General features: G+C 42.2%; 1 protein-coding gene across 1 annotated transcript; it reads left to right on the top strand.

Annotated features, from left to right (window-relative positions):
* On the top strand, positions 1-26,728 carry LMNB2 (lamin B2). Its single transcript, XM_026865209.1, has 11 exons — positions 1-145; positions 10,446-10,602; positions 11,296-11,421; positions 13,868-14,038; positions 15,580-15,705; positions 15,905-16,125; positions 16,714-17,005; positions 17,512-17,619; positions 18,473-18,592; positions 20,043-20,144; positions 21,376-26,728. Exons 3-11 carry the CDS (start codon positions 11,347-11,349, stop codon positions 21,415-21,417), a joined length of 1,257 nt encoding a protein of 418 aa, XP_026721010.1. The 5' UTR covers positions 1-145; positions 10,446-10,602; positions 11,296-11,346; the 3' UTR covers positions 21,418-26,728.
* Positions 26,729-27,800: the final 1,072 nt, after the last annotated feature.

Genomic DNA, 27,800 nt, shown 5'->3' on the forward strand with positions numbered 1-27,800 from the left:
CCCCTTAGGTGAGTGGAATCAAGAATCTCTATGAGTCTGAACTGGCTGATGCTCGAAGAGTTCTGGATGAAACTGCCAAGGAGAGGGCTAGATTACAGATTGAAATTGGAAAACTGAGAGCAGAACTTGAGGAATTCAATAAAAGGTAAGGAAAGTACTCCTTTTAATTTATTTTTTTTTTAAATTAGAATGGTCAATATTTGCAGTGGGAATGATGTTATTGATCCTTCTTAATGTCTTTTGGAAGCATTGCGGATCAGTCAGAAGGTGCAGGCTTGTCAGAGGGAAATCCTCAGCTTGTTGGTACATCTAGTCAGAGCAGATAATCTACATAGGTATTCGGACATCTAGAGGCTGAAATGATCCGTTTTGTCTGCTTCTGTCCTACTGTACCTTTCCTTATGTGAGCATGCACATATGCAGCTGCTTGGTAAAGTGGTCTGAGAAACTGAGCTAGATTAAAATTGACCCATCCAAGGAAACGAATTTTTAAACATTATCAGTTTTGTGGACTTTGCCCTAAAATAACTGTCCAAGTATGAAATAGCTGTAGTGTAAGCATCTCTAGTTGAGTAAGTCACAGTAAAGCCCATTGAACTTGGTGTACAGTTCATACCAGAAGATACACCTGCGTGTGGTTAGATGATCTGTGTGCTAAAATTTACAGACTGTTACCTAGGCCTTTGTTAACCGTAAAAACCCCACTATGGTAACTAGATCAGACATAAACCCCTAAAGTTAAGGGAGATGATTAGCACCCAGCCCTACTGTCATGTTCCTGTTGGGACTGATCATCCTCTTAAAAGCCAGCAGTCCTGGCATTTATTTCAGATATATTTTGTGTGGCAGTCAGTGTTACATGGCCATCAAGGTTGTCTCTTTTGTCTCAGTGATAGCAAATACTTCACTTGCTTGACTTTTAAAGCAAGCTCCAAAAGAGAGCAGCAGCGGTAACTGGGTGTTTGGTTCACGTCTCCTGTTCTGCAAGATGATTATTTCTGTATTTTGATTAAGGTATCCTAGTCAGAAGTATCTTCACTTGCCAGCTAATAAGAATCAGTGCCAATTGATTCCGTTTCTTTAGGCTTTCGATAGCACTAAGAGATTTTACAAATACCTTGTTGTAGAATGTTGTGTACTTAAAGTGATGGAGCTAGTATTTTTCCCTTGGGTCACCTCCCTTGTTCTTTATTTGGACAATGGAGTTACCCCTTACCAGTCACTTCAATGGCTGGTTAATTCTACCAGACTAATTTCAAATATTTTTTTCTGTTTTCTGAGATAGACTAAATATGAGGAAAATAAGCCTGGTTTTCTCTCTTGTTCTTACAGTTCACAGGAGTAGAATTGAATTCTTCCTGACTTGAAAGTTTCTTCTACCAGATTGCTTCCAGTCCCTTGAGACACCTGTACTTGGAGTGTTCTCGGGGCGCCTAGCTTGGGTCATGTGGAAAGTTACATCTGTGACACGGCCAGATTTTAAACATGATTCTTGCAAGTGCAGCTTTTAAACGTCTGTTTGCACAGTGTCCTCCCTGCCCATGCTGACAATCAGATGGTGCTTCTCACAGGCCAAGCTTGCTTCAGTGCTTTGAGAGCTGTGTATAGTGGAAGAGTAGGTTAATGAGTAATTTTATGTTCACTACGATTACCTCAGTCTCTCGAGCTCATGACAGAGGAGAGGCTTAAGGATGCCAGCACATTCTGCCAGGAGGGATCCTGGGAATTGCCACTTCATCTCTTGGACTAGGTTAGGTTGCTGGGACAGGAGATAATAGACTGTCTTGGGACATTTCTCCTCTGGTCTCCTATATGAGAGGCAGAAGAAGAAGGATAATTGGAGTAGGCAGAGTGGAGAAAACATTAGCTTGAAAGGATATCTGGGAAATGTTTCTTCAACATTAGAATGAATTGAATTTTAATTGCAGAGTCACAGGCTTGCAGGGCTTTTCTAGCTATAGGATCCAAATTATAGCCAACCTACTGCTTCAAGAGCTGACTTCTCTTTCTTTTTTCTCCGAAAGCCTGGGTTTGTGAACATGGAAAGCCCTGAAGGCACTGAGGATGCTCCAGGGAGGCCACAGGGTGTGGTGACATCAGATGTAGTTTGTGTCCATAGGAGCCTGAGCCTTACCCTGCTCTTAGTTTGTTCTGAGGCTGTCTGCTTGCACAGCTCCAGTGGAACTGGGAAGCAGCGGTGTGTCTGGCAGCAAGACCCTTGGTTGGTACAAAGGGATCTGGGACAGGGCCTGTGATCTGGGACAGAACATGTTTTGTCTGTCAGTGTACTGGAATACAGAGCAAGCACTTACGTTTATGTCTTTCTGCATCTTGTTCAGGTACTGACAAGTGATACTACCCCAGTATTCTTTGTGAGTTCAAATTCAGCTCTTGGGGTTTGGATGCCCTGGCATGTATTTTGGTCAATTTAGTTTGTTGGTGTGTTTTGGTTTTTTTTTTACTTATATTACTGATATTCTAACATTTTCTGGTTTGTTTTTTTTTTTTTTTTAAATCCTTGGGATAACTGGACATCATGTTGCCTAGTAGGTCAGCACAAAGCATCCCAGTGTATTTTCCTGGGCAATTTGTATTAGATTTGACCAAAGGTCTACCTAGCCTGGTAATCTGTCTCTGCTGGAAGCCACTCCTAGACCTCTAGAGAAGAGTATAAGAATGGAGCATGTGTAACAAGGCTTCTCTGCAATACTCTTTCAGTCTTCAGCAATTCCCTTCAGCTAATGGACTTCCTGAGGTCCAGCTGGATTCTGTGTAGCAAGCCTTCATGGGGTTTTGTTTCACAGGGTGGCCAGTATTGTGAGATCATCTGTTTGTAGTGTTCTTAGACTTAGCAAGGGGATTCTGAACTTACCTACATCTTGTATAAAGAAAAACATGTTTTTGAGTGTGCCAGCCCAGCTCCATTTGTTCGTTTATCCACTAATTTTTGCATTCTCCTTCATACCTCCTAAGATTTCCTTTTTCAAGTGGAAATGTCTTAGTTGCTGTTTCTAAAGAAGCTGCTCAGTGCTGTCAACATTTTACCCTCTCTGTCATTTTTCCCATTTTAGTGTTTCTTCTTTGGGAGGAAGGCTGCGGAATTGGAACTTAAAGATGTGGTTGTACCATAACTGTTCACTGTCTTGTTCTGTATTTTATTTACTAGTAATTTCTTAAATACAGTTGCATTTTGAGTGCTCCTGAGATGCTGATGTGTGAAGAAGGGTAAGTTCCAGACAGACTTTTACATCACTCAGATGTCTCCCAGGACCCCTCTGAGTTGCATGGGTGCTACAGAATCTAGAAGTGTTTTGTGGTAACCAGATCTGCCATGGCCTCTTTGGGCGAAGGTAAGGCCCTCACAGAGCCCTACTGTGCAGGGTTCTTACCCCCCTTACCTTCCCTTTACAAAACCTTTACAAAAGTCAAATTGACTCTGAATCTTAAAATTCTTTTATGCTTATGCATGTGCCCACTACTTCTCTTTATTGATGCCTTTGTCTAATTTAACCCATACAAATATAATGGTCTGAGCTCTGGGTAACCTGTGCCAGTGTTTCAGCACCCTTATTGTAAAAGATTTCTTCCTTATATCTAGTCTAAATCTATCCCTTTTTAGTTTAAATCCATTACCTCTTGTCCTGTCTCTACAGGCCCTACCTGGTCTGTCCGCATCTTTCTTATAAGCCCCCGTAAGTATTCAAAGGCTGCAATAAGGTCTTCCCAGAGCCTTCTCTTCTCCAGGCTGAACAACCCTGACTCTCAGCCTGGCTTCCCAGGAGAGGTGTTCCAAGACTGATATTTTGTGGCCCTCCTCTGAACCCACTCCAATAGGTCCATGTCTTTCCTGTGCTGAGGACTTAAGAGCTGGATGCAGTACTCCAGGTGGGGTCTCGCCAAAGCAGAGTAGAGGGGCAGGATCACCTCCCTTGACCTGCTGGCCATACTTCTTTTTATGCAGCCCATGATACAGTTGGCTTTGTGGTCTGCGAGGGCACATTGCTGAATCCCATCCAGCTTTTCATCCACTGGTATCCTCAAGTCCTTCTCTGCAGAGCTGCTTTCAATCCCTTCATCCCTCAACCTCTACTAGGGGTTGCCCTAACCCATGTGCAGGGCTCTCTATTACCTGACTTCAGAAGTTATCCTCAATGCACTCCGGGAGGCTCCTGGATTGCCCACAGCTCTCTGCTGCTTTTCCAGCAGATGTCGGAGCGGTTGAAGTCGCCCAGCAGGACAGGAGCCTGCAAGCACGATGCCTCCTGTAGCTGAAGTAAGAAAGCTTTGTCAGCAGGCTGCCTGTGATTGTAGTAAACACCAACCACAAGGTTCCCTTTGTTCCCTCGGTCTCTAGTTCTTAGCCATAAGCTTTCAACCTGCCTGTGGCTGTGCTTGAGACAGCTCTTCACCACCTCTGCATTTCTTGAGGGAGAGGGCAACTCCTCTGCCCCTCCTTCCTCACCCACCCCTTCTCAACAGCTTGTAGCCATCAATGGTCACACTCCAGTCATGGCATTCGTCCCACCAAGTTTTAGCAATGGCAACTGGGTCGTAGCTTTCTAGCAGCATTGTGGCTTCCCACTCCTGTTTGTTGCCTGTGCTGCATGAGTTGGTGTAGAGGCATTTCAGCTGGTCTGTTGGCCATATCACCTTCTTGGAGCAACACATCTTAATTCCTTTGAGGTATTTCACTGTTGTTACCCTGTTGGCTCCCATTACCTCAGGAGCCCCGGGCTTATGTCCATAAGACTTCCAGCGTGCTCCAGTGTACCCAGCACATCTCAGAGCAGTAGGCTGAGGGCCCTTGCTGGCACCCTGTCCCTCTAACCTTGGTGTGTCATCCCACAGCTTGTCATGGGCAAGCCTGGTGCTATCCCCCTCCCCCTTCAAGTGTAGTTTAAGTCATGTTTAATTCTGATTTCTTTAGAGAGAGCTTTGTCATAGAGTGAAACTAGTTTTAGTTCCAGGTTATGGATTCATCTGCACATTTCAATTCAGTTTGCAAATTAATAATGGCATACATGATTTCCTGACATTGCAAGTGGGATTCAAATGCCTGAACATCAAAGTCTCTTGCTACGTGAGCCGGCACAGGCAGGGCGCAGGAACAACCACAAATCCACGGGTGAAATGCAAGGAATAAGTTTATTCTTGTCACCTCATGACCTGGGTGATCTCCACAGCAGCACCCAGGCAGAGGCACACAGGTGGGGGTGCAGGCACTGTGGAGCTTGGTCCTTGCTAGTCAGAAAGAGGAGAAGAAAGAAAAGATCTTGAACCTGCTGCTTTTGTATACATCAGTGATTTTCACCACCACAGTTTTCCACTGTGCTTTGATCTTTTCCCACAGCAGAGCCGGAATCTCAAGGGTGTTCGATAAGGTTCCTCTGAGTCTCTCACAGGCCTGTGTTATCTAAATGCAGAAGTTCTACCTGTTAAAGCACACAAAGCTAACAAACAACTGTGTGATATATGCGTTTTTGACGCTCCAGCTGCAAGTCACTTAAGCATGTTTACAGTCCTCCTTGCCAGTCTTCCCTTGTATTCCCACACTTGCCGTAGACACTGTCAGTCACCCTGTGCTATGGTACAGACCTCCCACGGGTCCTTTTTTGTGGCTTGTGTGCCAGTACCCTGTGAATGTTGCAGATATTCCAGGGATTAAGTTGAAGCATCCAAATCCTATTTTAACTAAACTTAAAAGTGTTTCCTGTGAGGGAGGCCTTCTGGGAAAATAATTTTCCAACTTTGTGGGGGTTTGGGCTTTTTTTAGTGTTAGAATACACATATTTGTCATTGGCTTTACCATGTTTTTTGATCAGCAGTCAAGTTACAATCAATGACCAGGTTCCAAATGTAAATTAAGAAACAGAAAACACTTCAAGGTAGGGGCCTTCACACTGCTTGAGACAATTATTTTGCAGTGAAAACTAGTAGATAGAATTGTATGTGTGTATTATTTACAGCTTTTAGTTTTGTTGCAGGATGCCAACAAAATAAAAAAGAAACATCCCAAAAAGAAAATGAACATGAGACAAAGCACCTTTTTTCTAATGTGAAAAAAAACCAACCAAAACATGCATAGTATGGTTGATACTCCAGAGAGAAGGGATGTGCCAGCTGCAGAGGGACCTGGACAGGCTGGGAGCCTGTGCAAACCTCATGGAGTTCAACGAGACCAAGTGCAAGGTCCTGCCCATGAGTCGGGGCAATCCCAAGCACAAACCCAGGCTGAGCGAGGAGGGGATGGAGAGCAGCCCCAAGGAGAAGGACTTGGGGGTATCAGGGGATGACTGTGAGCCAGCAACGTCTGCTTGCAGCCCAGAAAGCCACCTGTGTGATGGGCTGCACCCAGAGCAGGGTGGGCAGCAGGGCGAGGGGGGGGATTCTCTCCTTCTGCTCAACACTTGAGATCCCCCCTGCAGGGCTGGGTCTAGCTCTGGGGCACCAACAGCATTAGAAGGACACGGACCTGCTCGAATGGGGCCAGAGGAGACTATGAAGATGCTCAGGGGCTGGAGCCCCCCCCATGAGGACAGGCTGGGAGAGTTGGGGGGTTCAGCTGGAGGAGAGAAGGCTCCGGGGAGACCTTAGAGCGGCCCCCCAGGGCTGAAAGGGGCTGCAGGAAGGGGGGGAGGGACTCTGGGTCAGGGAGTGTAGGGATAGGACGAAGGGTAATGGTTTTAAACTGAAAGAGGGGAGATTTAGATTAGATATCAGGAAGAAATTCTCCCCTGTGAGGGGGGTGAGGCCCTGGCACAGGCTGCCCAGAGAAGCTCTGGCTGCCCCCTCCCTGGCAGGGTTCAAGGCCAGGTTGGACGGGGCTTTGGGCAACCTGGGCTGGGGGAAGGTGGCCTTGCCTGCAGCAGGGGGGTGGGAATTAGATGATCTTTAAGGTCCCTTCCAACCCAAACCACCCTGTGATTCTGTGTATTTTTTAACATGTACAGTTAGTACATTGAACACAACTCATGAATTGAGAATTTTTTTCTGTTGAGCCAACTTCTTAACTAGATTCATAAAGCAGTTGGATAGTTTCACTTTTTATAAAGTCAAATATCTTTAGGATGTTCTAACACTGCTTATATGATAGAAGGAAGTGCTTAACCTTTCAGTTTAAATATGTTTCTATCAAGAGTAGGGACATATTTTACATCTAGGATCAATATATTATTGTAAAAATAGACATTCTGATATAATTCTGAAGCAAGTGTGGTTCTTTCCTATTATGTTATGTAACATCTTCCAGCACTTTATGTACGTCTTTAGCTGCTTGAATAAAACTTGGCTGCTTGAGGGAAGGAGGGGATGAGTGGAGGAGGTATAGATGGGAAGACTTTACTGGCGAGATGCACATTTTTGCATTGGTGGAACAGCACCCTCCCACAAGACTGCTGAACCAGACCTGGTGTAGTGATCAGGATGCATTCAGTATAGCAGAGGTAACTTGAAGGGCCTGGTTAAGGAAAGTCTCCTGTCCTGATGTTCATGAAGTGTTTATTCATATCTTGAACAATCAGAGAGGGACCTGGGGCTGTTGATTGACAACCGGCTGAACAGGAGCCAGCAGTGTGCCCAGGTGGCCAGGAAGGTCAATGGTATCCTGACTTATGTCAGCAACAGCAGGGACAGGGAAGGGATCTGAGCCCTGGGCTCGGCACTGGGGAGGCCGCCCCTCGCTGAGTGGGTTCAGGTTTGGGCCCCTCACCCCAAAAAGGCCATTAAATGACTCGAGCATGGCCAGAGAAGGGCAACGGAGCTGGGGCAGGGTCTGGAGCACAGGTCTGCTGGGGAGCGGCTGGGGGAACTGGGGGGGTTCAGTCTGGAGAAGAGGAGGCTGAGGGGAGACCTCCTGGCCCTCGGCAACTCCCTGCCAGGAGGGGGCAGAGAGGGGGGATGAGTCTCTGGAGCCAAGGCCCCAGCGCCAGGCCCCGAGGGAATGGCCTCAAGCTGCCCAGGGCAGGGTCAGGCTGGCTCTGAGGAAGGATTTCTGTGCAGAAGGGGCTGTTGGGCGTTGGAATGGGCTGCCCAGGGCAGGGGGGAGTCCCCGGGATCCCTGGAGGGGTTGAAGAGTCGGGCTGAGCCAGCGCTGAGGGGTCTGGGGGAGTTGGGAAGGGTCAGGGGGAGGGTCATGGTTGGGCTGGATGATCTTTAAGGTCTTTTCCAACCTAGACAATTCTTTGATCTTTATTGGTGTCACAAGTCTCCAGGTCAAGCAAAACCTGGAAGTAGATGTATGTAGGTCTCGTCCATCTGCTCCTTTTAGCAGTACTCCTGCTTGAGCTGCAAGGTCCAGCTCTGAATTGTGTGACTCTTGCTGCAACTTTCTCTGCCTGCTACCGCATGTCATTGCTCAAATATTTCCCTTGAGCAAACTTGTCTGCTTTCTGGAAAAAAGCTCCGGAGGGTTACCCTAACCTACCTGCTGTCCTTCGACAGATGCCCAGACTGCTGTTTGTAACTTCTAGGCATCTCAGAGGCTCCTCCAAAAGCAGATTGCACCTTTGCTAAGCCTTCTGTTGATCTTTTGCATGAAGACAATAAATGAGGCTGAAATTATAAATGCAAATAAAAATACATATGAAAGCAGCTTGGAGCGTCTTCCAGTGTCAGTGTTCAGGAAGGAGCAGAAGATACTTACCACTGTCAGGTGTTCTTTCTGGTGCAATGTTGAATGCTGCTGTTCATTCCCGTCTCCCTGGGAATACTGACATGCTGCCGGGCTTCTTCGGGTGGGAGGAAGCTCTGGGCTGTGTAAGCATACACGGCTGTTCATGCTCGGGGTGAGGTGGCATTTGCCCTTTAGGTACTGCACAGGTGAGGTTTCCAGAGCCGATTGTCTGTGACACATACATAGCAGCTTGTTTTACTGTGTGACATGTGTGATGCAGGGGCACATGTCTGCAGACTCCTTATTTTGAAGGCTTTCTGGCTGCTGCTAAGTAACTGTCTTAAGTGGAAGTCATGTTTTGTCTATATGTCTTCTATGAGCTGCTGAACTTGAAGACACCGCACATATGTTGCAGAGCAGGACTCTGACAAATTGGGCCATAAGAAAAATTGGTTCCAGTTAAATGAAAACAAATTCAGAGCTCTGCACCAAGGAGTGCAAAGAGAGCACATGAGCCTCGTAGCTAGAGCACTTCACAAGATAAGTGTGTTGATTTATTCTGTAGTTAGAAAAAAGATGCACATCATGCTGAAGCATTTAAAGAAATAACATCTGTAGAGCACACCAATACCACATAAAGTGGGATTTTTCTAAAATAATTCTTGGGTTAAGAGTTATGGGCAAATTAGAAATTCAGGAGGACAGTACAAGTGATCAGAAGTTTGGGAACCAAGACTAAGGATTTGGGCTGGGGAGCAAGGTTTGTATAATCTAGAGCAATGGTTTTCAGCTTTTTTTTTTCCCTTTACAAATACAATACTTTTTTCATGTTTGGAGTTTGCAAGACCAAATATGGAGCTTTTAAAAGCCTATAGGTGTAAGACTTCTCTTCAATGTTATTTCTGTGGGCCCTTAAAAGCAGCTCACTGACTGCAGGCTGGAGATTGCAGATCTGTAGAAGTTTGAGGAAAGGGAAGCAAAAAAATGAATTCTAAGATGGTTTAAAAGAAAATAACAAAACAAAAAGCCATTCCCTGCATTCTTAGTGGTGTGAGACTATAATAGCAAGCTTAAACTGCAGCGGGGAAGGATTACTTCACATAACAAACCAGTTTAATTACATAACACACACCTAGAGAAGCTGCAGAAAGTTAGTTGGTTAGGGGAGAAGGTAGACAAATACTTGGTGGGCAGGAGGAAGATGGCCTTGATGATTTCTGTGAGTTGGATGTAACAGCTCAGATAATCGTATTTAAAGTGACCCGAATTGCTTTGCTCATAAGGAATACTGCTGAAGAAATAACGGTTTGTTCCCGGAAGGTGGACATTTCTGTGGTGGATTACTACCTTGTATGGGAATACATCCTAGGGAAGGGGCTTGGCCACGTCAAGTACAAAACACTGGGGACGCTCGTGGGCCTTTATGGGAGATGGACATGCTCTGCTTCTCGGGGGCTGTAGTCCAAAGTGGTAGATGTCGGCAATTAAACGTGCTGATCAGCCGAGGTGAAAAAGTACTCTTCACACCTTGTGTGTAAAGCAGCTTTATTGTTACCTCTTAGCTGTCAAGAGTTGCTGCTTCATTTTTGCCCTTGCCTGCACATGATACACCCTTCTTTATTAGGCAGTGCGTTTACAACACATCATACAAGTGCGAGTTTTAAGAGGTGTTAATGATTACTTTTACTGGCTGCGTTTGCAGGTTACTCTAGGAGCCACCTAGCGGTTACTATGCACATTTTAAGACTAGTGAACAAAATATCTGTGTAACCAAGACACGCTCAAGATGTGTGTGCCCCCGTGTTATCAATACAATTAACTGTTGTTTTTTCAGCTACAAGAAGAAAGAGGCAGACTTGTCCGTGGCTCAGGGTCGCATTAAGGATCTTGAAGTGCTGTTCCATAGAAGTGAAGCAGAACTCAATACTGTCCTGAACGAGAAACGCAGCCTGGAAGCAGAGGTTGCTGATTTGCGTGCCCAACTTGCTAAGGTATGGCAGTGAATGCTTCCTTGCTTTAGCACAGGAGAGGCTATTGTAAAATTTCTTACTTTTCTTTGCAGTTAGTTTATAGTTTGAACGCTGTTGATGGGCTTGCTTACTGCTGAACCTTTGCTGCCCCATCTTGGATATAAAACTAAATTGTAAGAAATCTCTGTAAAACCACCAAAGCAACATAGTGTTTTAAAAATTTTGCTAGTTAAAAGCTTTTATTTTAAAATTCCTGGCGTTTCTGTATTCATGAGGTATCAGGTTACTAAATGTTGTCCTTTGCAAGATCCTACATAATTTTAAACTTATGCTGGAGTACCTAGTGGGGCTACACTAGCAAGGAAAAGAAAGACATGCAATGTATTGTACTTGAGGAATTAATAATCCTCAAATCCATTATCGTACTGTATTGAAATAATCCTACATTTAAAATAACTGTTATACAAACATGAAAGCTTGCTTTAAATATTCATAAGCACACATACACAGTCTTTTTCTTTTTTTTTTTTTTTTTTTTTTTTTTTTTTTTTTTTTTTTTTTTTTTTTTTTTTAAATCGGTGGCTTGACATTAGATTTGTTGTTGTGAATAATTAGACCAGAGATGTTAAATAAAGACCATAGAGGGATTAAGGATGGAAAATAGGGATCCAGTCAATTAACAATTAAATAATTAACTTTAAAATTCTTTACTAGGCTGAAGATGGTCATGCTGTGGCTAAAAAGCAGTTGGAGAAGGAGACACTAATGCGTGTGGACCTGGAAAATCGGTGCCAGAGCTTGCAAGAGGATCTGGATTTCAGGAAGAATGTGTTTGAGGAGGTATTATCAACCTAGCATCATTATATAGTCTAAAGTTTATGTAGCTTTGAATCAAACTGTATATAAACAATTACTAACTAGTCCAGGTGGGGAAAATCAATATTATCCTTTCTATAAATGGATAGAGTAATAAAATAGTCCAAGGTTTTGCAAGAGGTACATGGTAAATCAGCGGCAGAGCTGGCATGAGAGCTAGGTGACAAGGGAACTGTTCCTTGGGCAGGTGAGCTAAGGTAGCAGCTGACTGCTCTGGGAAAGGGAAGCTCTTGTTCCCTCTCTCTGGACCTGGTTGCAAGGCCCTGCTCCTTACTTTAGCCAGCTTTGAATGTTGGACCTGACTATAACCTGTTTTCATTGATGAGAACAGTATGGAAGGCCCCTGCTTGTTGCAGTGGTAGTTTTCTGAAGGGTAGTTTTCAGCCTGTTTAGTGAGTTGAGTTGTCTTGTAGTTGTTCTAGTGAGGACCAGAGTTTTTGTAAAGTAAATAGTGGGAATGCACAGGTGGGGATTGGGAAAGGGAAGCACGACCTTCTCCCTGTGCCAGAGTTCACTCCATCTTGTGAAAACCAACTCTGACCTTTGGTTCTTCTTCATTTAGTTAGTGGCTGCTGAGCAGCTGCCACATGCTTCTGCCCTTCAACTCACCGACGCTACTTGTGATGTTTAGCTCACCATGCACCAAACCATTTCAGCCTGATTAAGTAGGAAAATACTTGGAGGTTTTTTTGGTTGAGTTTAATTTTTGCCAGCTTAGTGGCTGACTTCTGTCTTCCCACAGAATCAAATGAGTGCCCAGATGGGATGCAGGGATGAGGGGGCAGGGGCTGGAGCATGACAGAGAAACCAGCCAGGTAGATCCCCCTGTTGGTACTGAGCATTGTCTCATTTCCATGCCCTGGAGTAGTTGGATTCTGCACGCACCTGCGGTGACAGACCCTTGCTTGGTTGTAAGGCCTTAAAATAACTTCCCTTCCTGAGGAGACTTGTGTTACTACTGACTAAAGGTGAAGCTAAATGGGACAGCAGAACTAATCTTAAGGCTTGCTGTGGTGAAGTGGACGTGTTCCTTTAGCCGTCCCTGGAGCTCTTTGATCCTTGTATGGACCAATTAAACACACAAAGAGAAAAAAGAATTGGTTTCCTTTAGGTTAGTGAGTTCATTTGGTTCAGTGAAGGGTCCAAAGCTCTGTTAAGAGTTAGAACATCATGACTGGGAGTGTGGCAAGTGAAACCTGCTTATTCCAGAGGTGCTGAACTGCAGAATCAGCTCAGCCCCTGCAGGATCAGCTCAGCCCTTCACCTGATACTTTGTAGGCCCCCAGGATATTTTTATGGCCTCTGAAGGGTCATTGCCTACAGTTACTGAGAGACTGCTGCTTGCTAGTTTTATTGGCTTAAAAATTTAGCACAGAAGGGAAAGCATCTTCCAGATCACATCAGGGCATATTGCTGTGAGTAGAAGGGCATGTTTCTAAGTCTGTTTTCACATGCAGAGCATTTCTGCAAAACAACAAGTAAAGTCGCTCTGAATTTGTGTTAGCCTGCTATGACTCCAGTTCAGGCATGCAGAGTGAGCCTGGCTTCGCTTGCCTGCTATTCCTCCTCATGGCCCTGCTGCTACCTTCAGGCCTTCTCCCAGAACGCAGCCGCTCCCTTGTTGGTCCTGCCCTGAAGGGAGAAATCCTTTCTTTCTCATACCGTGCATTCAAGCCTGGCCAGGTCTCTGCCCGGCTCAGCGTGGGTGAGTGCATGAGTAAGTCTTGCCTCACTAGTTTGGGACCAGTGTTCTAGCCACAGAGAACTCATACTTCTTTAAAAATGAAATTTTGTTAGTATAAACTCTGACTAGAAAAAATTACATTTATGTCTTCAGGATTTCTTGGGTTGCTGCTTTATTACTAACATAATACAAATCTAATGAGGTCATCCAGTATATAGGAAGAGAGATAAGATCTGCATATGCTTAAAAGTAAGATTTGAAGATGCAGATTTTTCTCTGTAATTATTTTTTCGATATGTAATGGTTACAAAAAGTGTTCACTTTTATCTTGTTGACTTGTTGACTGCTATTGTAATGTAGGGATTATGTTGAAAAGATTTGTACTGCAGCACATGGAAACTCTCTGCTATGTAAAAACTCATGTTTTCTTCTCCCCCCCGCTTCTGACTTTTGTAGCATAAACCAGCTCCTTACTTGAACCATACATGACTCTTTTTAAACCTGTTTTTAAGTTTAATCACTTAACAATCATCCTGCCAAAAAAGAATGGTAACTTGCATCTGATGTACATGCAGCAGTTCTTAGGCTTAAATGCCTTTAGTATTGTAGCTCCTATATACTGAATAATTAGTACTGAAATAATTAATTGTTGTCTGAATGTAATTGTTTGTACTGTTTGCCCTAATGTGGGAATTTGTCTACCCCTTTTTTTATGTGTCTGTGTAGGAAATAAGGGAAACAAGAAAACGACACGAACATCGTTTGGTTGAGGTGGACACTAGTCGCCAACAGGAGTACGAATCTAAAATGACTCAGGCCCTGGAGGATCTGCGAAATCAACATGATGAACAAGTCAAACTGTACAAAATGGAGCTTGAGCAGACCTATCAGGCTAAGGTAACTGCTGCTACCCGCAGCACTGTCTGACAGAAAGTCCACTCGGTGAGGGAAAACAGTTTCCACCAGCCCTACTGCCTTTATGGAGACAAGTAATTATAACGTGAAGAAGCTCTGTCCCAGTGTTCAGATGCCTGCTCTGGTGCTTACACACAGGTGCATTTCCCAGGGAGGTTATAGCCACAGGGAGTAGGTAGGACTAGCTTTAGCCAAGAAAGGCCAGTTTGTGAGAAAACACATGGAACTACCGGTCACTACATTTTTGTGGCACTCCTCTGGACCTGCTCCAACAGGTCCACGTCTTTCCTGTGCTGCGGGCACCAGAGCTGGATGGTGGGGTCTCAGCAGAGTGGAGTAGAGGGGAAATGTGAACATAGGAGTGTTTAAGATACTCCAGGAGAGTGCTTCTTAAACTTTAAAATAATTGCACTCTTTTGGTTTACCTGCCTGTTGTTGTGGATGAGTGAAATACACCTCACTCAAAAGGGAGAAGCAGCAATATGTTTTATTGAGGTGAAGTCATAATTTGACAGCGTTCCAATAAGTTTGATGGAATTTAACAAAGTTTAACAGTGGTTTGGCAAGGTTCAATAACTTTGACGGCAAGGTTCACCTTATTAATTACTGCATGGAAGGAATATACAAAGAAAAATTGAGTTAGAATGATTCACACAGAGACTGGAGATACAAAGGGTAAGGAGAACCCTCCTGTTGAGTCATGAGGTTCAGAGTGGAACTTCTTGCTTTCCAAACTCCTTTTGGAGCCTAGGTGTGGGTGGATCCAATTTTAGTTTCAGACTTGGTCAGTGGTTTATGTCTAAAGGAATTATCCATACAGTGTTTATAATAATACTGAGTAGCTACATGGATTAGTGATGTTTCACACTATTAATTCATGTGATCAGTCACTCACCAAAGGTCTGTGGTGAATAAGGGGTCTCTGCCTTGGGTAAGGAAGGGTCTCTTGGTCTCAGGTAGGGAATCTCCAACCTTGAGAGGCCATCCCTGCTCAAGGAGCGTCACCTGGCATGCAGTCCAGCGGGGAGAGCTCAAATTGGGCCCATCCTCATGGTAATATTTACAGGGTGAAGGAGTTGGCTGCTAGTCAACAGTATAGACAAGATAGATGTCTTTGGCTTAGCTCTGGTATCTTGTGTGCTTTAGTTATCTTGTACTTTTGGGTTTCGAAACCAGCTTTCGAAATATTTTTCAAGACACTTTCACTCCCCTGTACGTGAGCCAGGGGCTTTCCAGCTTGCAAGTTCACCTCAAGGTGTGAGGCTGGTTGCTCCTCTGTCAACCTGAACCAGCCTGGCTGGGGGGGTCCAGTGTAAATCCTATGGGAATAGGACTGAAAGACTGAAATAGTTTTTCTCGGTCTTTAGATAATTTTCTTAATGTTACACAATTCTTATCATAAACTTACCAAATTTCAGTTTAAAGTTATTTAAGACTAAATAGGTTCTGTCTTTTTTAACTGAATGGATATTTGCAGGCTATCTAACTCAGTGCAAGTGATGTGTATAACATTTGCCTTCCAGCTGGAGAATGCCAAACTGTCCTCTGACCAAAATGATAAAGCTGCTGGTGCAGCTCGAGAGGAGTTGAAGGAGGCTCGCATGAGAATAGAAGCTCTGAGCTACCAGCTTTCTGCCCTTCAGAAACAGGTAAAAGGACTAAACTTGCCTTCATCGCTAATACAGAGCACTGTATTGTTTGGATATATTAACATTTCTGTCCCTTCATATTTTCTGAATTTTACAGAGAGAAATCTTTGTGTTCACATGGGAGGGAGATGAATTTTTTAACTTTTTTACTGTGCTCACATAGATGCCAACTGGGTTTTCCATTGTGCTGTCTATCTAGGCTAGTGCAGCAGAAGATCGTATTCGTGAATTGGAGGAAATGATGGCTGGTGAGCGGGAAAAGTTTCGGAAGATGATAGATGCAAAGGAGAGGGAAATGACAGACATGAGGGACCAGATGCAACAGCAGCTTACGGAGTACCAGGAACTGCTTGATGTTAAATTAGCACTGGACATGGAGATCACTGCTTACCGAAAACTTCTGGAAGGAGAAGAGGAAAGGTATGTACAGATTCCACATCCTTTTCTTACAACTAGCAGGTGTTATTTTCATTTCTTATGCTTATTTTTTTAACCATTTGATCAGGGATGCCCAGACTTTGTCCTGCTGAAGTTGTATTGCCTTCACACCACAATGTGTTTTATGGAACACTTGCAAGTGTTCTCATCTGAACAGTGTCTTTATTTTAATTTGCTTTTATTAAGGTCTCAGAGTACAGCGGAATATATAATTTTGTGCCTTAAACATTCATCTCTTCTTTTTAAGTGCTTATATTTCTGTGTTTTCCTGTTTTTAAATTATGTGGCCCAGGAATAGTGTCTTAGTAGTAGATGTACTGAAGGGGAGGCATAAGTGATCTGTGTTGCTCTCACTAGCACTGCTTTCCATGTCACATAATCATATTGCCAGAACAGTTCTCAGGGATGCAGAGCATCCCCCTTCTCCTATATGCAGTCCTCCTGACTCACACAGCGAGGCTGCTTTCAGCCTTGAGGCATATTACAGTCGGTTACTGAGTATGTTGTAGCATTTATTGCTTTGTGGTTCCCTGGACGAGTTAATTAAAATGCTTTCTTCGTTGTGTTAAGGTTGAAGCTCTCTCCAAGTCCCTCCTCCCGTGTTACGGTCTCTCGGGCTACCTCCAGCAGCAGCAGTAGCAGCACTTCACTTGTTCGCTCTTCCCGAGGCAAGAGAAAACGTATTGAAGCAGAGGAGCTTTCAGGCAGCGGAACAAGTGGCATTGGCACTGGAAGTATTAGTGGGAGCAGCAGTAGCAGTAGCTTCCAGATGTCCCAGCAAGCTTCAGCTACAGGAAGTATCAGCATAGAAGAGATAGACCTGGAGGGCAAATACGTTCAATTGAAGAACAACTCGGAGAAGGTGAGTGTCAGCAGAGCTCTTGGAAAACAAGGAGGGGGAGGGAGCTAAACTGACATGGTACGCAGCCTTTTGTAGTACTAGTAGGGGGGGTCACTTGGAGAGCTGGAGCAACATGTCGAGGTGCAGCATCCTGCAGTAATTAACAGGGGCATTTGAAAGTTGACCGTTAAGTGTGCAAGCACGAGTGTAATGATTTCAGGGCGAGAATATAGTTTGTGTCTCAAATGTCTTAATGTGTGATGGTACCTTACTCATGTGAATAGCCTTGCTGGCTCCAGCAGAACTTTTCTGTGTGAAATACGTGCCTTTTTTAATTTTGCTGAATGACTTCATGGGATTTACACTTTAGAGGGTATAGAAAAATACTTTCAAATTAGAATGCAGATGTCTAACAACCATGTAAATAAACTTGCATTATTTTAATAACAAGGGGACCTAGAGAAAGCTCTGATGCCTCTGTGCACTGTTTTGCTCACCCTAAATAACCTTCTGACTCTCTCCATTAGGATCAGTCCTTGGGTAACTGGAGACTGAAAAGACAAATTGGAGATGGAGAAGAAATTGCTTACAAATTTACTCCTAAATATGTCCTCAGAGCTGGGCAGACTGTAACAGTAAGTTATGCTTAAAGTATGTCAACAACGTATTATTTTGTTCTTAACTGGGGCAGTTGTGATGTTGGGTACAGCCTGATTTGATGTAAAACTTCTGGTTTCATGGATCTCACTTTAGAGGAGCAGGATTTCAGATACAAAAATGCAGAACAGAAATTGGATTTCTGTATTAGCACAAGTATTTAAGGCTGTTATGGGCACAGAGTTGAAGAAAAAGGTGTTTTGGGGGGCAGGTCAAGGGCTGTTTGTTTTCAGACACCTTTGCCCAGGTTTGGAACACTAATCCTGCTCAACCTCTTAATGAAAGAGGAACATTTCAGAGCATTCCTTCAGTCTAGTTAAGACTAGATGTTCTCAGCCCTAACTGTAGTAGAACAGCTGCTTTTCTATAATTTTGCATTTTATTTTCAGTCTGCAATAGATTTCTTTCAGAAGAAGAAAATTACTTTTAATCAGTTCCAGCTATTTCTACTGAAGTATCAACTGCTCAGATAGGTATAAAAGATTAAATTGATACAGGACAAGCTGCATTTTATGTCTTGGCTCCATACAGTGTAGTCATTGAGACAGTGATAGGAGAAATATGTATATTTAGAAAAGAATTGACTGCAGTATTAGGTAACTTTTTCTCTTTTTTGTTTGTTTTTTTTTTTTTTTAATGGATAGTGTTGCTTTTTGTTGTAGACTGAGAATAATAGTACAAGTAATGGTGTAGGTAAGAGCAGGGTAAAACTGCCATTGGAATTCGGAAACAAAACTGATGTGTAGAGAGAAGTAGGAGAATTAGAGGGTTCTGTATACTTAAAAGTAAAATCTGCATAAATAGCTAATTACAGAATGTCTTTCTTGCAAGATTTGGGGTGCAGATGCAGGTGTATCCCATAGCCCCCCTTCTGTTCTGGTGTGGAAGAACCAAGGCAGCTGGGGCACTGGAGGAAATATCCGCACATACCTCGTAAACTCCGAAGGGGAGGTAAGCTGTGTCTGTAGAAAAAAGCCGGGGGCTGGGTCATCTCCCAGACTTTTCAATTTGGGGGGTAGGGGACCATGGTGACAACAAAATCCTGATTTTCAGATCTCCCCTGTTGCCTCCTAAAACAGGACAGTATATAACCCTCAAATAGTTAAATATCTGTATGTATCTCTTGAGATTTTTGGGAAATTTTGGAAAACTAATAATCATCCTGACTACATCCTTAGATGACTTTTTCCTGTTTTAGAAAAACACCCTGCTAGTAGAGAATTTGTTTGGAACTTGAGCATGTATTTTCAAAAGAGACAGAGAAAATAAGCGTTGCTGGCAATTCAGTTACATTATATAGTACCTACAACCCTGTGGGGTGCAGTGTGAATGTTCCTGTAGGAAGACGGCTGTCCTTTCAATGTTGGAAGTATACCAGAAGTTTTCATTTGGCACACATTCCTGTATATTCTGCATTGTCCTGCATTTGCCCACAACTATTTTTTTTTTCTTAAAACCATCCCTGCAGAAGACTCCTGCAAGGGAGGATTGTGCTTTGGCTGTTATTCATAAATGTGCCATTATCCCAGTGATCTGATAGAAATAGTAAAGTGAAACGACCACAGTTGTATCAGATTTCATGCTGGCAATTCTGTGGAAGCACTTTGTGCAGGAACGGCAGCACAGGACAAGGTAGGAGGGAAGGTCACTTGTACAAATAGAAAGCTGACTGGCTTAGTATTTAAATAAAAAGTGGTTAAACTAGTATCTGAAAAAAATTTCAAATCCATGTCTGTTCCCACCGTGGTTACCTTCAGTATTCCTGCTTAGAAGTGTAGGTTTAGGCTGACTTTTTCTTCAAGTGGAAATTTGCACCTGTGATTTCAAGGGTGCAAGTGTACAGAAGAATTTCTTATTACTAAGAATTGTTACAAATGATTTAGTGATAAAGAAAGCTTTTTGGGGTTTTAGAATTCTTTTTAGTGCCTAGTTTGGAAGACTGTCCTGATAATTGATATATGCAATTAATACGGAATATTTAGTAGACATTAGGAATATTCCTAAGGCTGTGAAATCATACTGAGAAACTTCAGTTTCTCACATCACGGTATGTCTCAGACAGCTCCTGGCTGGGTCTGCGATGACCTTGTATAAAATTGACTAACGACCTCCTGAAACATGGCTGTTTCCTCTCAAATCCCTAGGTAATCAAAGAAAATTCCAGAAGGTAAATTACATTACCGTGCTTTTTAGTGGATAGAAACAGGAATGTTGTGGTTTCCAGGACATTACCAGGATTTGCTTGCATACCTAATGTTAAATCTAGGGCAATTTCTTTAAACCCTCCAAAATTTAATCGGGGTATTATATGGCTAGTATAGCAAAAACAAGATATATATATATAGAGAGAGAGAGAGAGAGATTGACTATTGGCCATCTCCTTATCTGTCATTTTGTGTAGGAAGTTGCAGTGAGAAACGTTACTAAATCAGTAGTTGTGCGAGAGAATGAAGAAGAAGAGGATGAAGCTGACTTTGGAGAGGAAGATCTTTTCAACCAACAGGTAATAAGATGCAGACCACACGTTTAACTTGTGCCTCGTTGCTTGCATTAATCAGGCATCAGATTTAGAGGGGTCCCTTGAACTTTTGCAAGCTCTGAGCTTTCTAGTGTGTTTTTCCAACGGATGCTTGCAGCGGGCGCTCTCGGAATGGCTTGTAACCCTGCAGCATTGCTGCCGTGCACAGAGGGTATAATGGGAGGGATTCTTCCAGGAACTGCTGCTTGAATCAACACTGGTGCAGCTCAAGCAGTGGCTAATGTTGGTTCAGGATGCCAGGGTATCCGTGGAAGTATGTGGCAGATCAGAGATGTGCAGCACTGCAATGACATCGACAGTTTCTAGGGTCGGTAACATTAGTTTTAGCAGTCAGTGTTCCTCCCAGTCCAGTATTTGCTTCTCTGTTAAAAAAAAAGAACAACAAAACACACACAAAAGCAAAAAACAAACCGTGGCATTCTTGCTGTAAGCAGAATATAACCACTGGGAAAGAAAACCATTACAAACCAGGAAGTTTTATAGTGCTTCCAGTGCTTCAAGCTTCAGCTTACTGGTTTATTTTCTGATAATACACAATCTGTTTTTTTTCTTAATAATACCACCTGTATGTTTTCATAACCCTTAGTTAAGTACTGTGCGATAACTGACCAGCAGTTGGCAGAGTGAAAAGGAGAAGGATGCTTCATACAGGTGATACCAGAAAATATTTTCAATTTATTTCAAACTCCAGTAATTTGTTCTCCTGATCAGTGGCCATTAGTAGTTCTTTTCACAAAGAACTCATACTGTACAGGTTTGAACTTGAGTTCTGAAAGCTTTTTTGCTCTCTGGGAGATTGAGCAGTGTATTTGTAGTAGAAAGCAACTGAAAGAAACTTTTTTTTACCCAAAGAAGCAGCTATGGAGCATAGATCTCTCAGGTGGAAACATCACTGGAAATAAAGGAAGGAACTGCCTGTTCTAAAGCTAATGACATGGTGATTTTCATCTGCCATCTGCATCGTTGTAGAAAGTTTGGAGATTGACCAGTCAACCCATCATAGACCAGAGCAGCAGCATCTTGCTCCGGCAGTAGACTGTGACATGCGCTGTGCTTTCTCTGTAGTCGTGATGTTCCCTGAATATAACTTGAGATACAAAAAAAAAAAAAAAAACAATTGAGATGATAACGAGTCTAGGCTTACAATATGCAAAGCTAGTAAGAATTGAGTTCAACTATGTCTGTTTTATTTTAGGGGGATCCCAGAACAACCTCTAGAGGATGCTTAGTGATGTGAAGAAAGAAAAAAAGAAACTATTATTTGCTATTTTCTTTCATTTATTTCCTTTTATTTTGCTATTTCTTTCCCTCCAGAGCCACTGAAAACTATTTTTATATGCATCATCTGATTTCTTTGAAGTTTACTCCTTGGTACATTTTTATAAAAAAAAATCAAAAAAAAAACTTTACTGAACAAAACTGCCAGAATTTTTAATAGATTTCTTTATTTTTCCCTCTTTGTTGAAACACTATATTGGAATACAGTATTTTTTCCCATACAGAGTTTAAAGTCTTATGTACAAACCTGCAGCAGAAAAAAAATTTTTAGCTGAAATGGGATGAGACTCCTTGAGTGTATGGTAAATCTATAATTGCATATATAACCAGGATAAGCAAAAAAAAAAAAAAAAAAAAAAAAGTTTAAGAAAGCATGTTCATCTGCAGGGCCCCAGGAGAGGTTCACAGTGGTGTTTCCTCCATACCTTTAAGAAATGGTAGTATCTTGCCTGGTATCCTCAGTAGCGCCCAGCTTAGGAAAATTAGACCCCAGGTTCATTAAAAATGCTCCTCCACCAGTGGAGGTAGCAAAGGGAAGCTGCATTTTAGATATTCTCGGCTCAGGACCGTAGCATCTTGTCCTGCTCCAGGGTTTGACAGGCTCTTGGTAAAAACATCTGAGCCTGTCAACACCTTAGGTCCGTATCATTATTTCAGGAGATGGAGAATGATGGGTTCTGTTTACTGAATATACACATCATCTTAAAGTAGGGAAGTGTCCAAACCAGTTTTAACTGTTTCATTTTCAGGGGATTTTGACATCCTCACAAATGAGACCTTGTGACATCATGGACACAGGTTGTGGTGTACAGTGTTTCATGACGTTAAGCATCATGATTTAATACTTTTGACATATTCAGCGTTAAACAGAATGATTTGGATTTTAGATGTTAAAAATACTCTTACTTTTGGCGATGATAAATATTGGGGATTTTAAAGGTTAACCTGTGTAAATGTTGACTTTTTTAATCAGAGCTAGATGCAGCTTGTTCATATTTCTCTTGTATTCATATGGGCACTGTCAGATATCTTAAGGAGCAGTATTTGCAAAACAGTACGGAAATAGTTTAATGACTTTTTAAAAAAAAGTTAAACTGCTGTTGTTAAGGACATAAGCATTGCTTTGCAGTGTTCAAAGGCTCAAAGTCAAGTCTAACAATGAGTGAAGGGAGAATAATGGTTTTTATTAAAAAAAATGCTTTGTACAAGTAGCAGGTGATTTTTTTTTAATTTCAGTATGATGCATTTTGTATCTGACAGTGTCCCTTTAGCTTAAGGTTTCTTCTGCTGCATTTCTGTGGAGATAACTCTTGACTCCCTTAAGGGTTAATATTTGTATAGTAGTGCATCTTTAAGCACTAGGAAAAATATTTGACTGCTCCAAAGAATGCACTGGCTACTGTACAAGCAGATGTTTTTTTCCACTAGTTAGTAGTTTGGATACAAAATTTGGATACCGTTTGATGCCAGCATAGAGTCCTGTTTTTACCTGCACTCTTGAACTCTTGTCGTTCAAATAGTTTAGACTCATCAAACAAGCTACAAGGTTTGGATGTTTTCGGTGGCTTTTGGACATTATGTTCTCTGAACAGTATTGTGACTGACAGATATAACCTAGAAGGTCAGTTTAGTGGCTTTGACTGATGATGACTTTGTAATGCAAGCAGGGTGGGAACAAAAGGGGTTTTCTTCAGCTTACGGATTTATTTTGCCATTTAAAAATAAATCAAAGATGCTACTTTTCTTCATTTCAGTGGGATGACTGAATTACTGATGTTAAACTAGCAGAAATTTAGAATTATGTTTTAATCCATTACCAGAAGATCCATTACAAAAAAGCACTATGAAGATTTGGCTGTTTGGGCTAATTGGGTAACTTCATTGATGTACTTGGCCGTTTTTCTAATGTAATTTTCCCACTCTGCTTGAGTAGAAGGTTAAATATGTAGTAAATCCTGTCTATCTCTCTGTAAAATGTATCTAGTGAAATTATGTTTCTCAGACATACTGTTATCAATTACCTTTTCTAAATTTGTTGTTATGCAAATGAATGCAATCAGTGTAAAAGTATTTTTGCAATACACCTTCCAACCACTGGACAATGTTTCCCTTTCTGACCCACAGCTTTCTATACTATAGTTACATAATGTTTGAGGGCTTTTTGCTTTTTTTTTTTCCCTGAAGATCTGTATTTATTTTTTTTTTACATTGGCCAGTTTTCAGATTGCTTATTCTTCAAGATTGTCCTGTAAATTTAAGATTGTTCTGTGATCTTAAATACTAAAGCAATGAGTGTGTAGTTAATTTGCATTTTTTTTCTGTGATATTTCTGGGTTTTTTTCTGTAAAGAATGGGCTAGGAAAGGCAGCTTGAAAGAGGAAAAACCTCATGCTACCTGAGCCATAGTTTTCTTAACAGCTACTGTATAGGGAATGTGTCTTGTAGCCTTACGGACTGGTGCTTGCAGATCTTTAGTGATGAGCACTGTGCCCTTCAGTAACAGTCTGCAGAATTTGTCCTTAGATTTGGAACTGTGTCCTTTGAAAACAATTTATTTCATTCTTGAGAACATATTCTTCAGTACATGTATAGGTATATACAGGTGTTTGTGTGAAACAGTGATTGACACTGTGGGAAAGGCTGAATGCCAGCAGTCTAAACGTGGGTGATTCTGTCACCACAGTGCTTTCTAAGAGGCTACTAAAAATACGAGAAATAATTCCTAGCTGTAAATTACAAGACACAGAAAAACTACTGTATTCCACATAGTTTCTTTTTTGTGTGTGCGGCTTCTCTAGATGCCATCCTTTCCTCTTGCTTTTGATGCTGAGCTTCACTATAATGGCACTAAGCCCTTTAAAGGTGCTCTACACTGGGAGGTTTTTTGGCTTTACCAAACAAAAAAAGCATTGTTTGGTTTGGTGGTTTGTTTTTTTTCTTTTGAGGATTTCCCCCCCCCCCTCCCCCCTTTCAGGATAATTAAAAGTTTTTTGTTCAGATAAAATCCAGTGTCCCTTTACCCTCTTTTCCTATTTGATCCTGAATTCTTGAAGTTGGAGGATAGTCAGCATTTCTACTCCAGTGTCTGATATCAGGTGTAGAGCTTGAAGGAGAGATAGATTTGACTTGTCAGGAGAAAAATTATTTTAAGGCCTCTCCAATTATGGAAATTAACCAGTGTAGCTTTTCTCAGAGTAGTTACTTAAGTGTAACTACCCATATGGGTGTTCTTATTCCAGAAAAATAAGCAAACAACATTCTGGATAAAACAGTAAAAATTATTTCTAACTGATTCTCACTGGTTAAGAGGGAGAAGGAGTAACAGCCTAACAGCAGCAGAATAGTTAAGCTAATCTTTTAATTGTGTAGATCAGAATATCATATAAACATCATATAAAACATGATGATACATACTACCTGCTACTAATTTCGTACCGTGTGAAGATGCTTGTGTCAGAACACGTCCATCCTTCAGCAGAACCATCGGTAACGTGGTGTCCTCCAGAGTGTCGTGGTTACAGAGCACCTCCGACATTTCACGCCACCTGTTTTCTTGCTCGCTTCTGTATTTCTTTCTTCAGCTGTTGTGTTGCAGTGACTCAGACCAAGTAATAGAGTGGCTATGATTCCTTTCTTGCTGCACAGCGTTATTTCCCAGTGTGTCTATTCTAGGCTAGTTCATCTGCCATGGCAAAAACTAGTTTACACTGACCAGTTGTCTTCAGCACCATTTTGCCATGAGGTGGGAGTTGGCTGGTGTAGTTTGTGTTTGTAGCAGGAACCAAAAGTCTCAGGAAATAAAAAAAAAAAATGCTTCCCATGACCTGTAATGTAAGAGCCAGACAAGCTTGTCTGTAGCTTGCGTTAGTCGTGAAAATTGTATTGTAGTGTGAAGCAGACTGTACTGTGAAAGGAGATCACTTAATGTGCGTGTTTATCCTTGAGCAACGGGACACCTCATGTTCAGTTCAGGGATCTTATGGGATCTTACTGGTTTTTATAGACCCTTTTGTCTTTTAATGCTCATCCTGTATAAATGCCCTTTAACTGCAACCTGAATGGAGGTTAGTTAGAAGAGGCTTGTAGAAATCCCTCTCTGTACCCCGGCACATTTGAGAATCTCTTCTGTGTGCGTCAGAAAGATGTCGATGCCGTATGCAAACATGCATGCTGTCTGTTTTATATCTCTTGTAGCCACTTCTCTCCCTTACTGTGAAGCCATTCTCTCTTCGTTCTGTATCTTCTTTGAAAGTCTTACCTGTAAACAAAGGTATATCCATATTTGATACTGGATTTTTTTGCTTCTGTTGGGTCCAAACCCTGTGTGAGCAGGAAATAAAGCCTTGTCGTAAACCAGTGAGTGGAAGGTGAGATAGTGATTGCATTTTTCAAAGCATTATTTTAGCTGAATGTCAAGACAATTTATATTGGAGAGTTTCTTTTCTCACTTAAAATGGCCTGGGAAACAGAATTTTTATTTGCCCTTCAATATGCTTAGCTTTAAACCAGTTTAAAATAATTTCAAAGTGTTTTTTTTTTTAATACAAGACCATATTTACATGCAATTATTATTTGTAAACATAATGCCTTTCTTGAAATGCTAAGGTCTAGAGAGTGAAAAGGATTATTAATATTGAAAGACTTGGTTCAGAATAGCACAAGCAGTGAATTGACTTAGAGTTGAGGAAGATCAAATGTGTTTTATTGAACTTCCAAATTTTCTAGTTAGCTTTTAATGAAGTGATGATTCTGTGTTGATAAGGTAGATGTTACTGTGTATTCCAGCTACCCCGATCATCATTACACTAAAATTATAAGCAATAAGCTATTTGAAACAAGTTTAGGCCAAAATGCTTTCCATTTGGGCAGAAAATACCGTTGAACTCTATCTTCATAACAGTGATGCCTTGTGACTTGAATTGTGATATTTTTAAAGTATTTTTTTTAACGCAACCTTGATTTAGATAGTTTTGGTTCTAGGTCACTGACCACCTCTGGTCAGGTGCTGCAGATGAGGTTTTGGAAGGTTCAAGTTTTTAAAACAAGGAATTGTGAAAATTACTGCAAATTGAAATACAAAGGCAAAATTATGAAAATGTTCACATGGAACTTATGAAATCTACATAATGATCTAGACTTTATCATTTCAAAGTGGTTTTTTCTTTTTAGAATATGCATGCCAAATGTCTTGTCTTTTTCAATGATTTGTAATATACATTTTATGACTGGAAACTTTTTGTACAACACACTCAAATAAATGTTTTGCATTTTGTTTGTTTCCTTCTTTAACCAACACGGAGGCCACATGGTCTGTTTGAGATAATTCATCCCAGGGGACCTTCCTGTCTGTAGAGACGGGGGACAACAAGCTATCTGCACTCCTAAGAGAGCCGAGCTCTGTGGTGTGCTCCAGAAGCGAAGGAAAACTTTTCCTTTAAACCGCACACAGACACAGCGCTCATGGAAAATGCCGTCCTCTGATCCACAGCACCGCTCCCAGCAAAAGCGTAAGGAAGAACTTGAGCTGCCGGAGCAGATAAACATCCCCTTTGCTTTCTCATCACCCCACTGACCTCTGCAGCCCCTGCACTGGAGGGGCGGTTTCCATTTAGCCCACTTGCTGCTGACTTGGGAGAACAAGAGCAGGTAACAAGCCCTGGCAGTGACTGGTTCTTAGGAACTAGGAAGTGGGTGGAAGCTTTGCTCTGAGCTGCTCAATTTCCAGTCCACTTCTCCTCACTCATCTATACTTGTTATCAAATTGTACTGTAGGATTCTACCCCATCCTTAGCACTGACAAGTGTGTGGTGTAGGAATGGTTTCAGTTTGAAGTGGGCAGACCCACAGGACATGGTTTACAATACCCTGTATTTTAAGTGTGGGCTCTTCCTCGGAAAGGTGGGTGGTTTTGGATTTAGCTCTCCTGTAATGCTGCTTGTCATCCTGCACGGAGATGAGCCGTGATCTCCTTTCTCTACATAACATCTACTGAAAAAAGCTCCATAGCGGTGGTGTCTCCCATTTGCTTCTGCCGCCTCCCCCAGCATTCTTAATGGAGGATTTACCATCGTGGAATTAAAACAGGCTTTAAGGGTCTGAGCCTCTTACCTGAGTCATCTAAGGCAGAGGGAACCCTAGTCCTATCCTCAAAAGTCAGAAGAATTAATCCCAGAGAAAATCCCACCAGGGCGCTGCTCTCTGTAGCGAGCCCAGATCCTAATGCTCTTATTTCATGTCGGGGCGCAGCTGTGCAGCGTTTTTCTCTGTGGTAAAGCCAGTTTAAGTCCTTCCTATTGCGTCAGTGCGCGGGGCCGGCGGTACCCGCATGCTGCGCCGGATTCA

Source organism: Athene cunicularia (genome assembly GCF_003259725.1).
Source record: "Athene cunicularia isolate RWA chromosome 28 unlocalized genomic scaffold, athCun1 chr28_part2, whole genome shotgun sequence".
Lineage (NCBI taxonomy): Eukaryota > Metazoa > Chordata > Aves > Strigiformes > Strigidae > Athene > Athene cunicularia.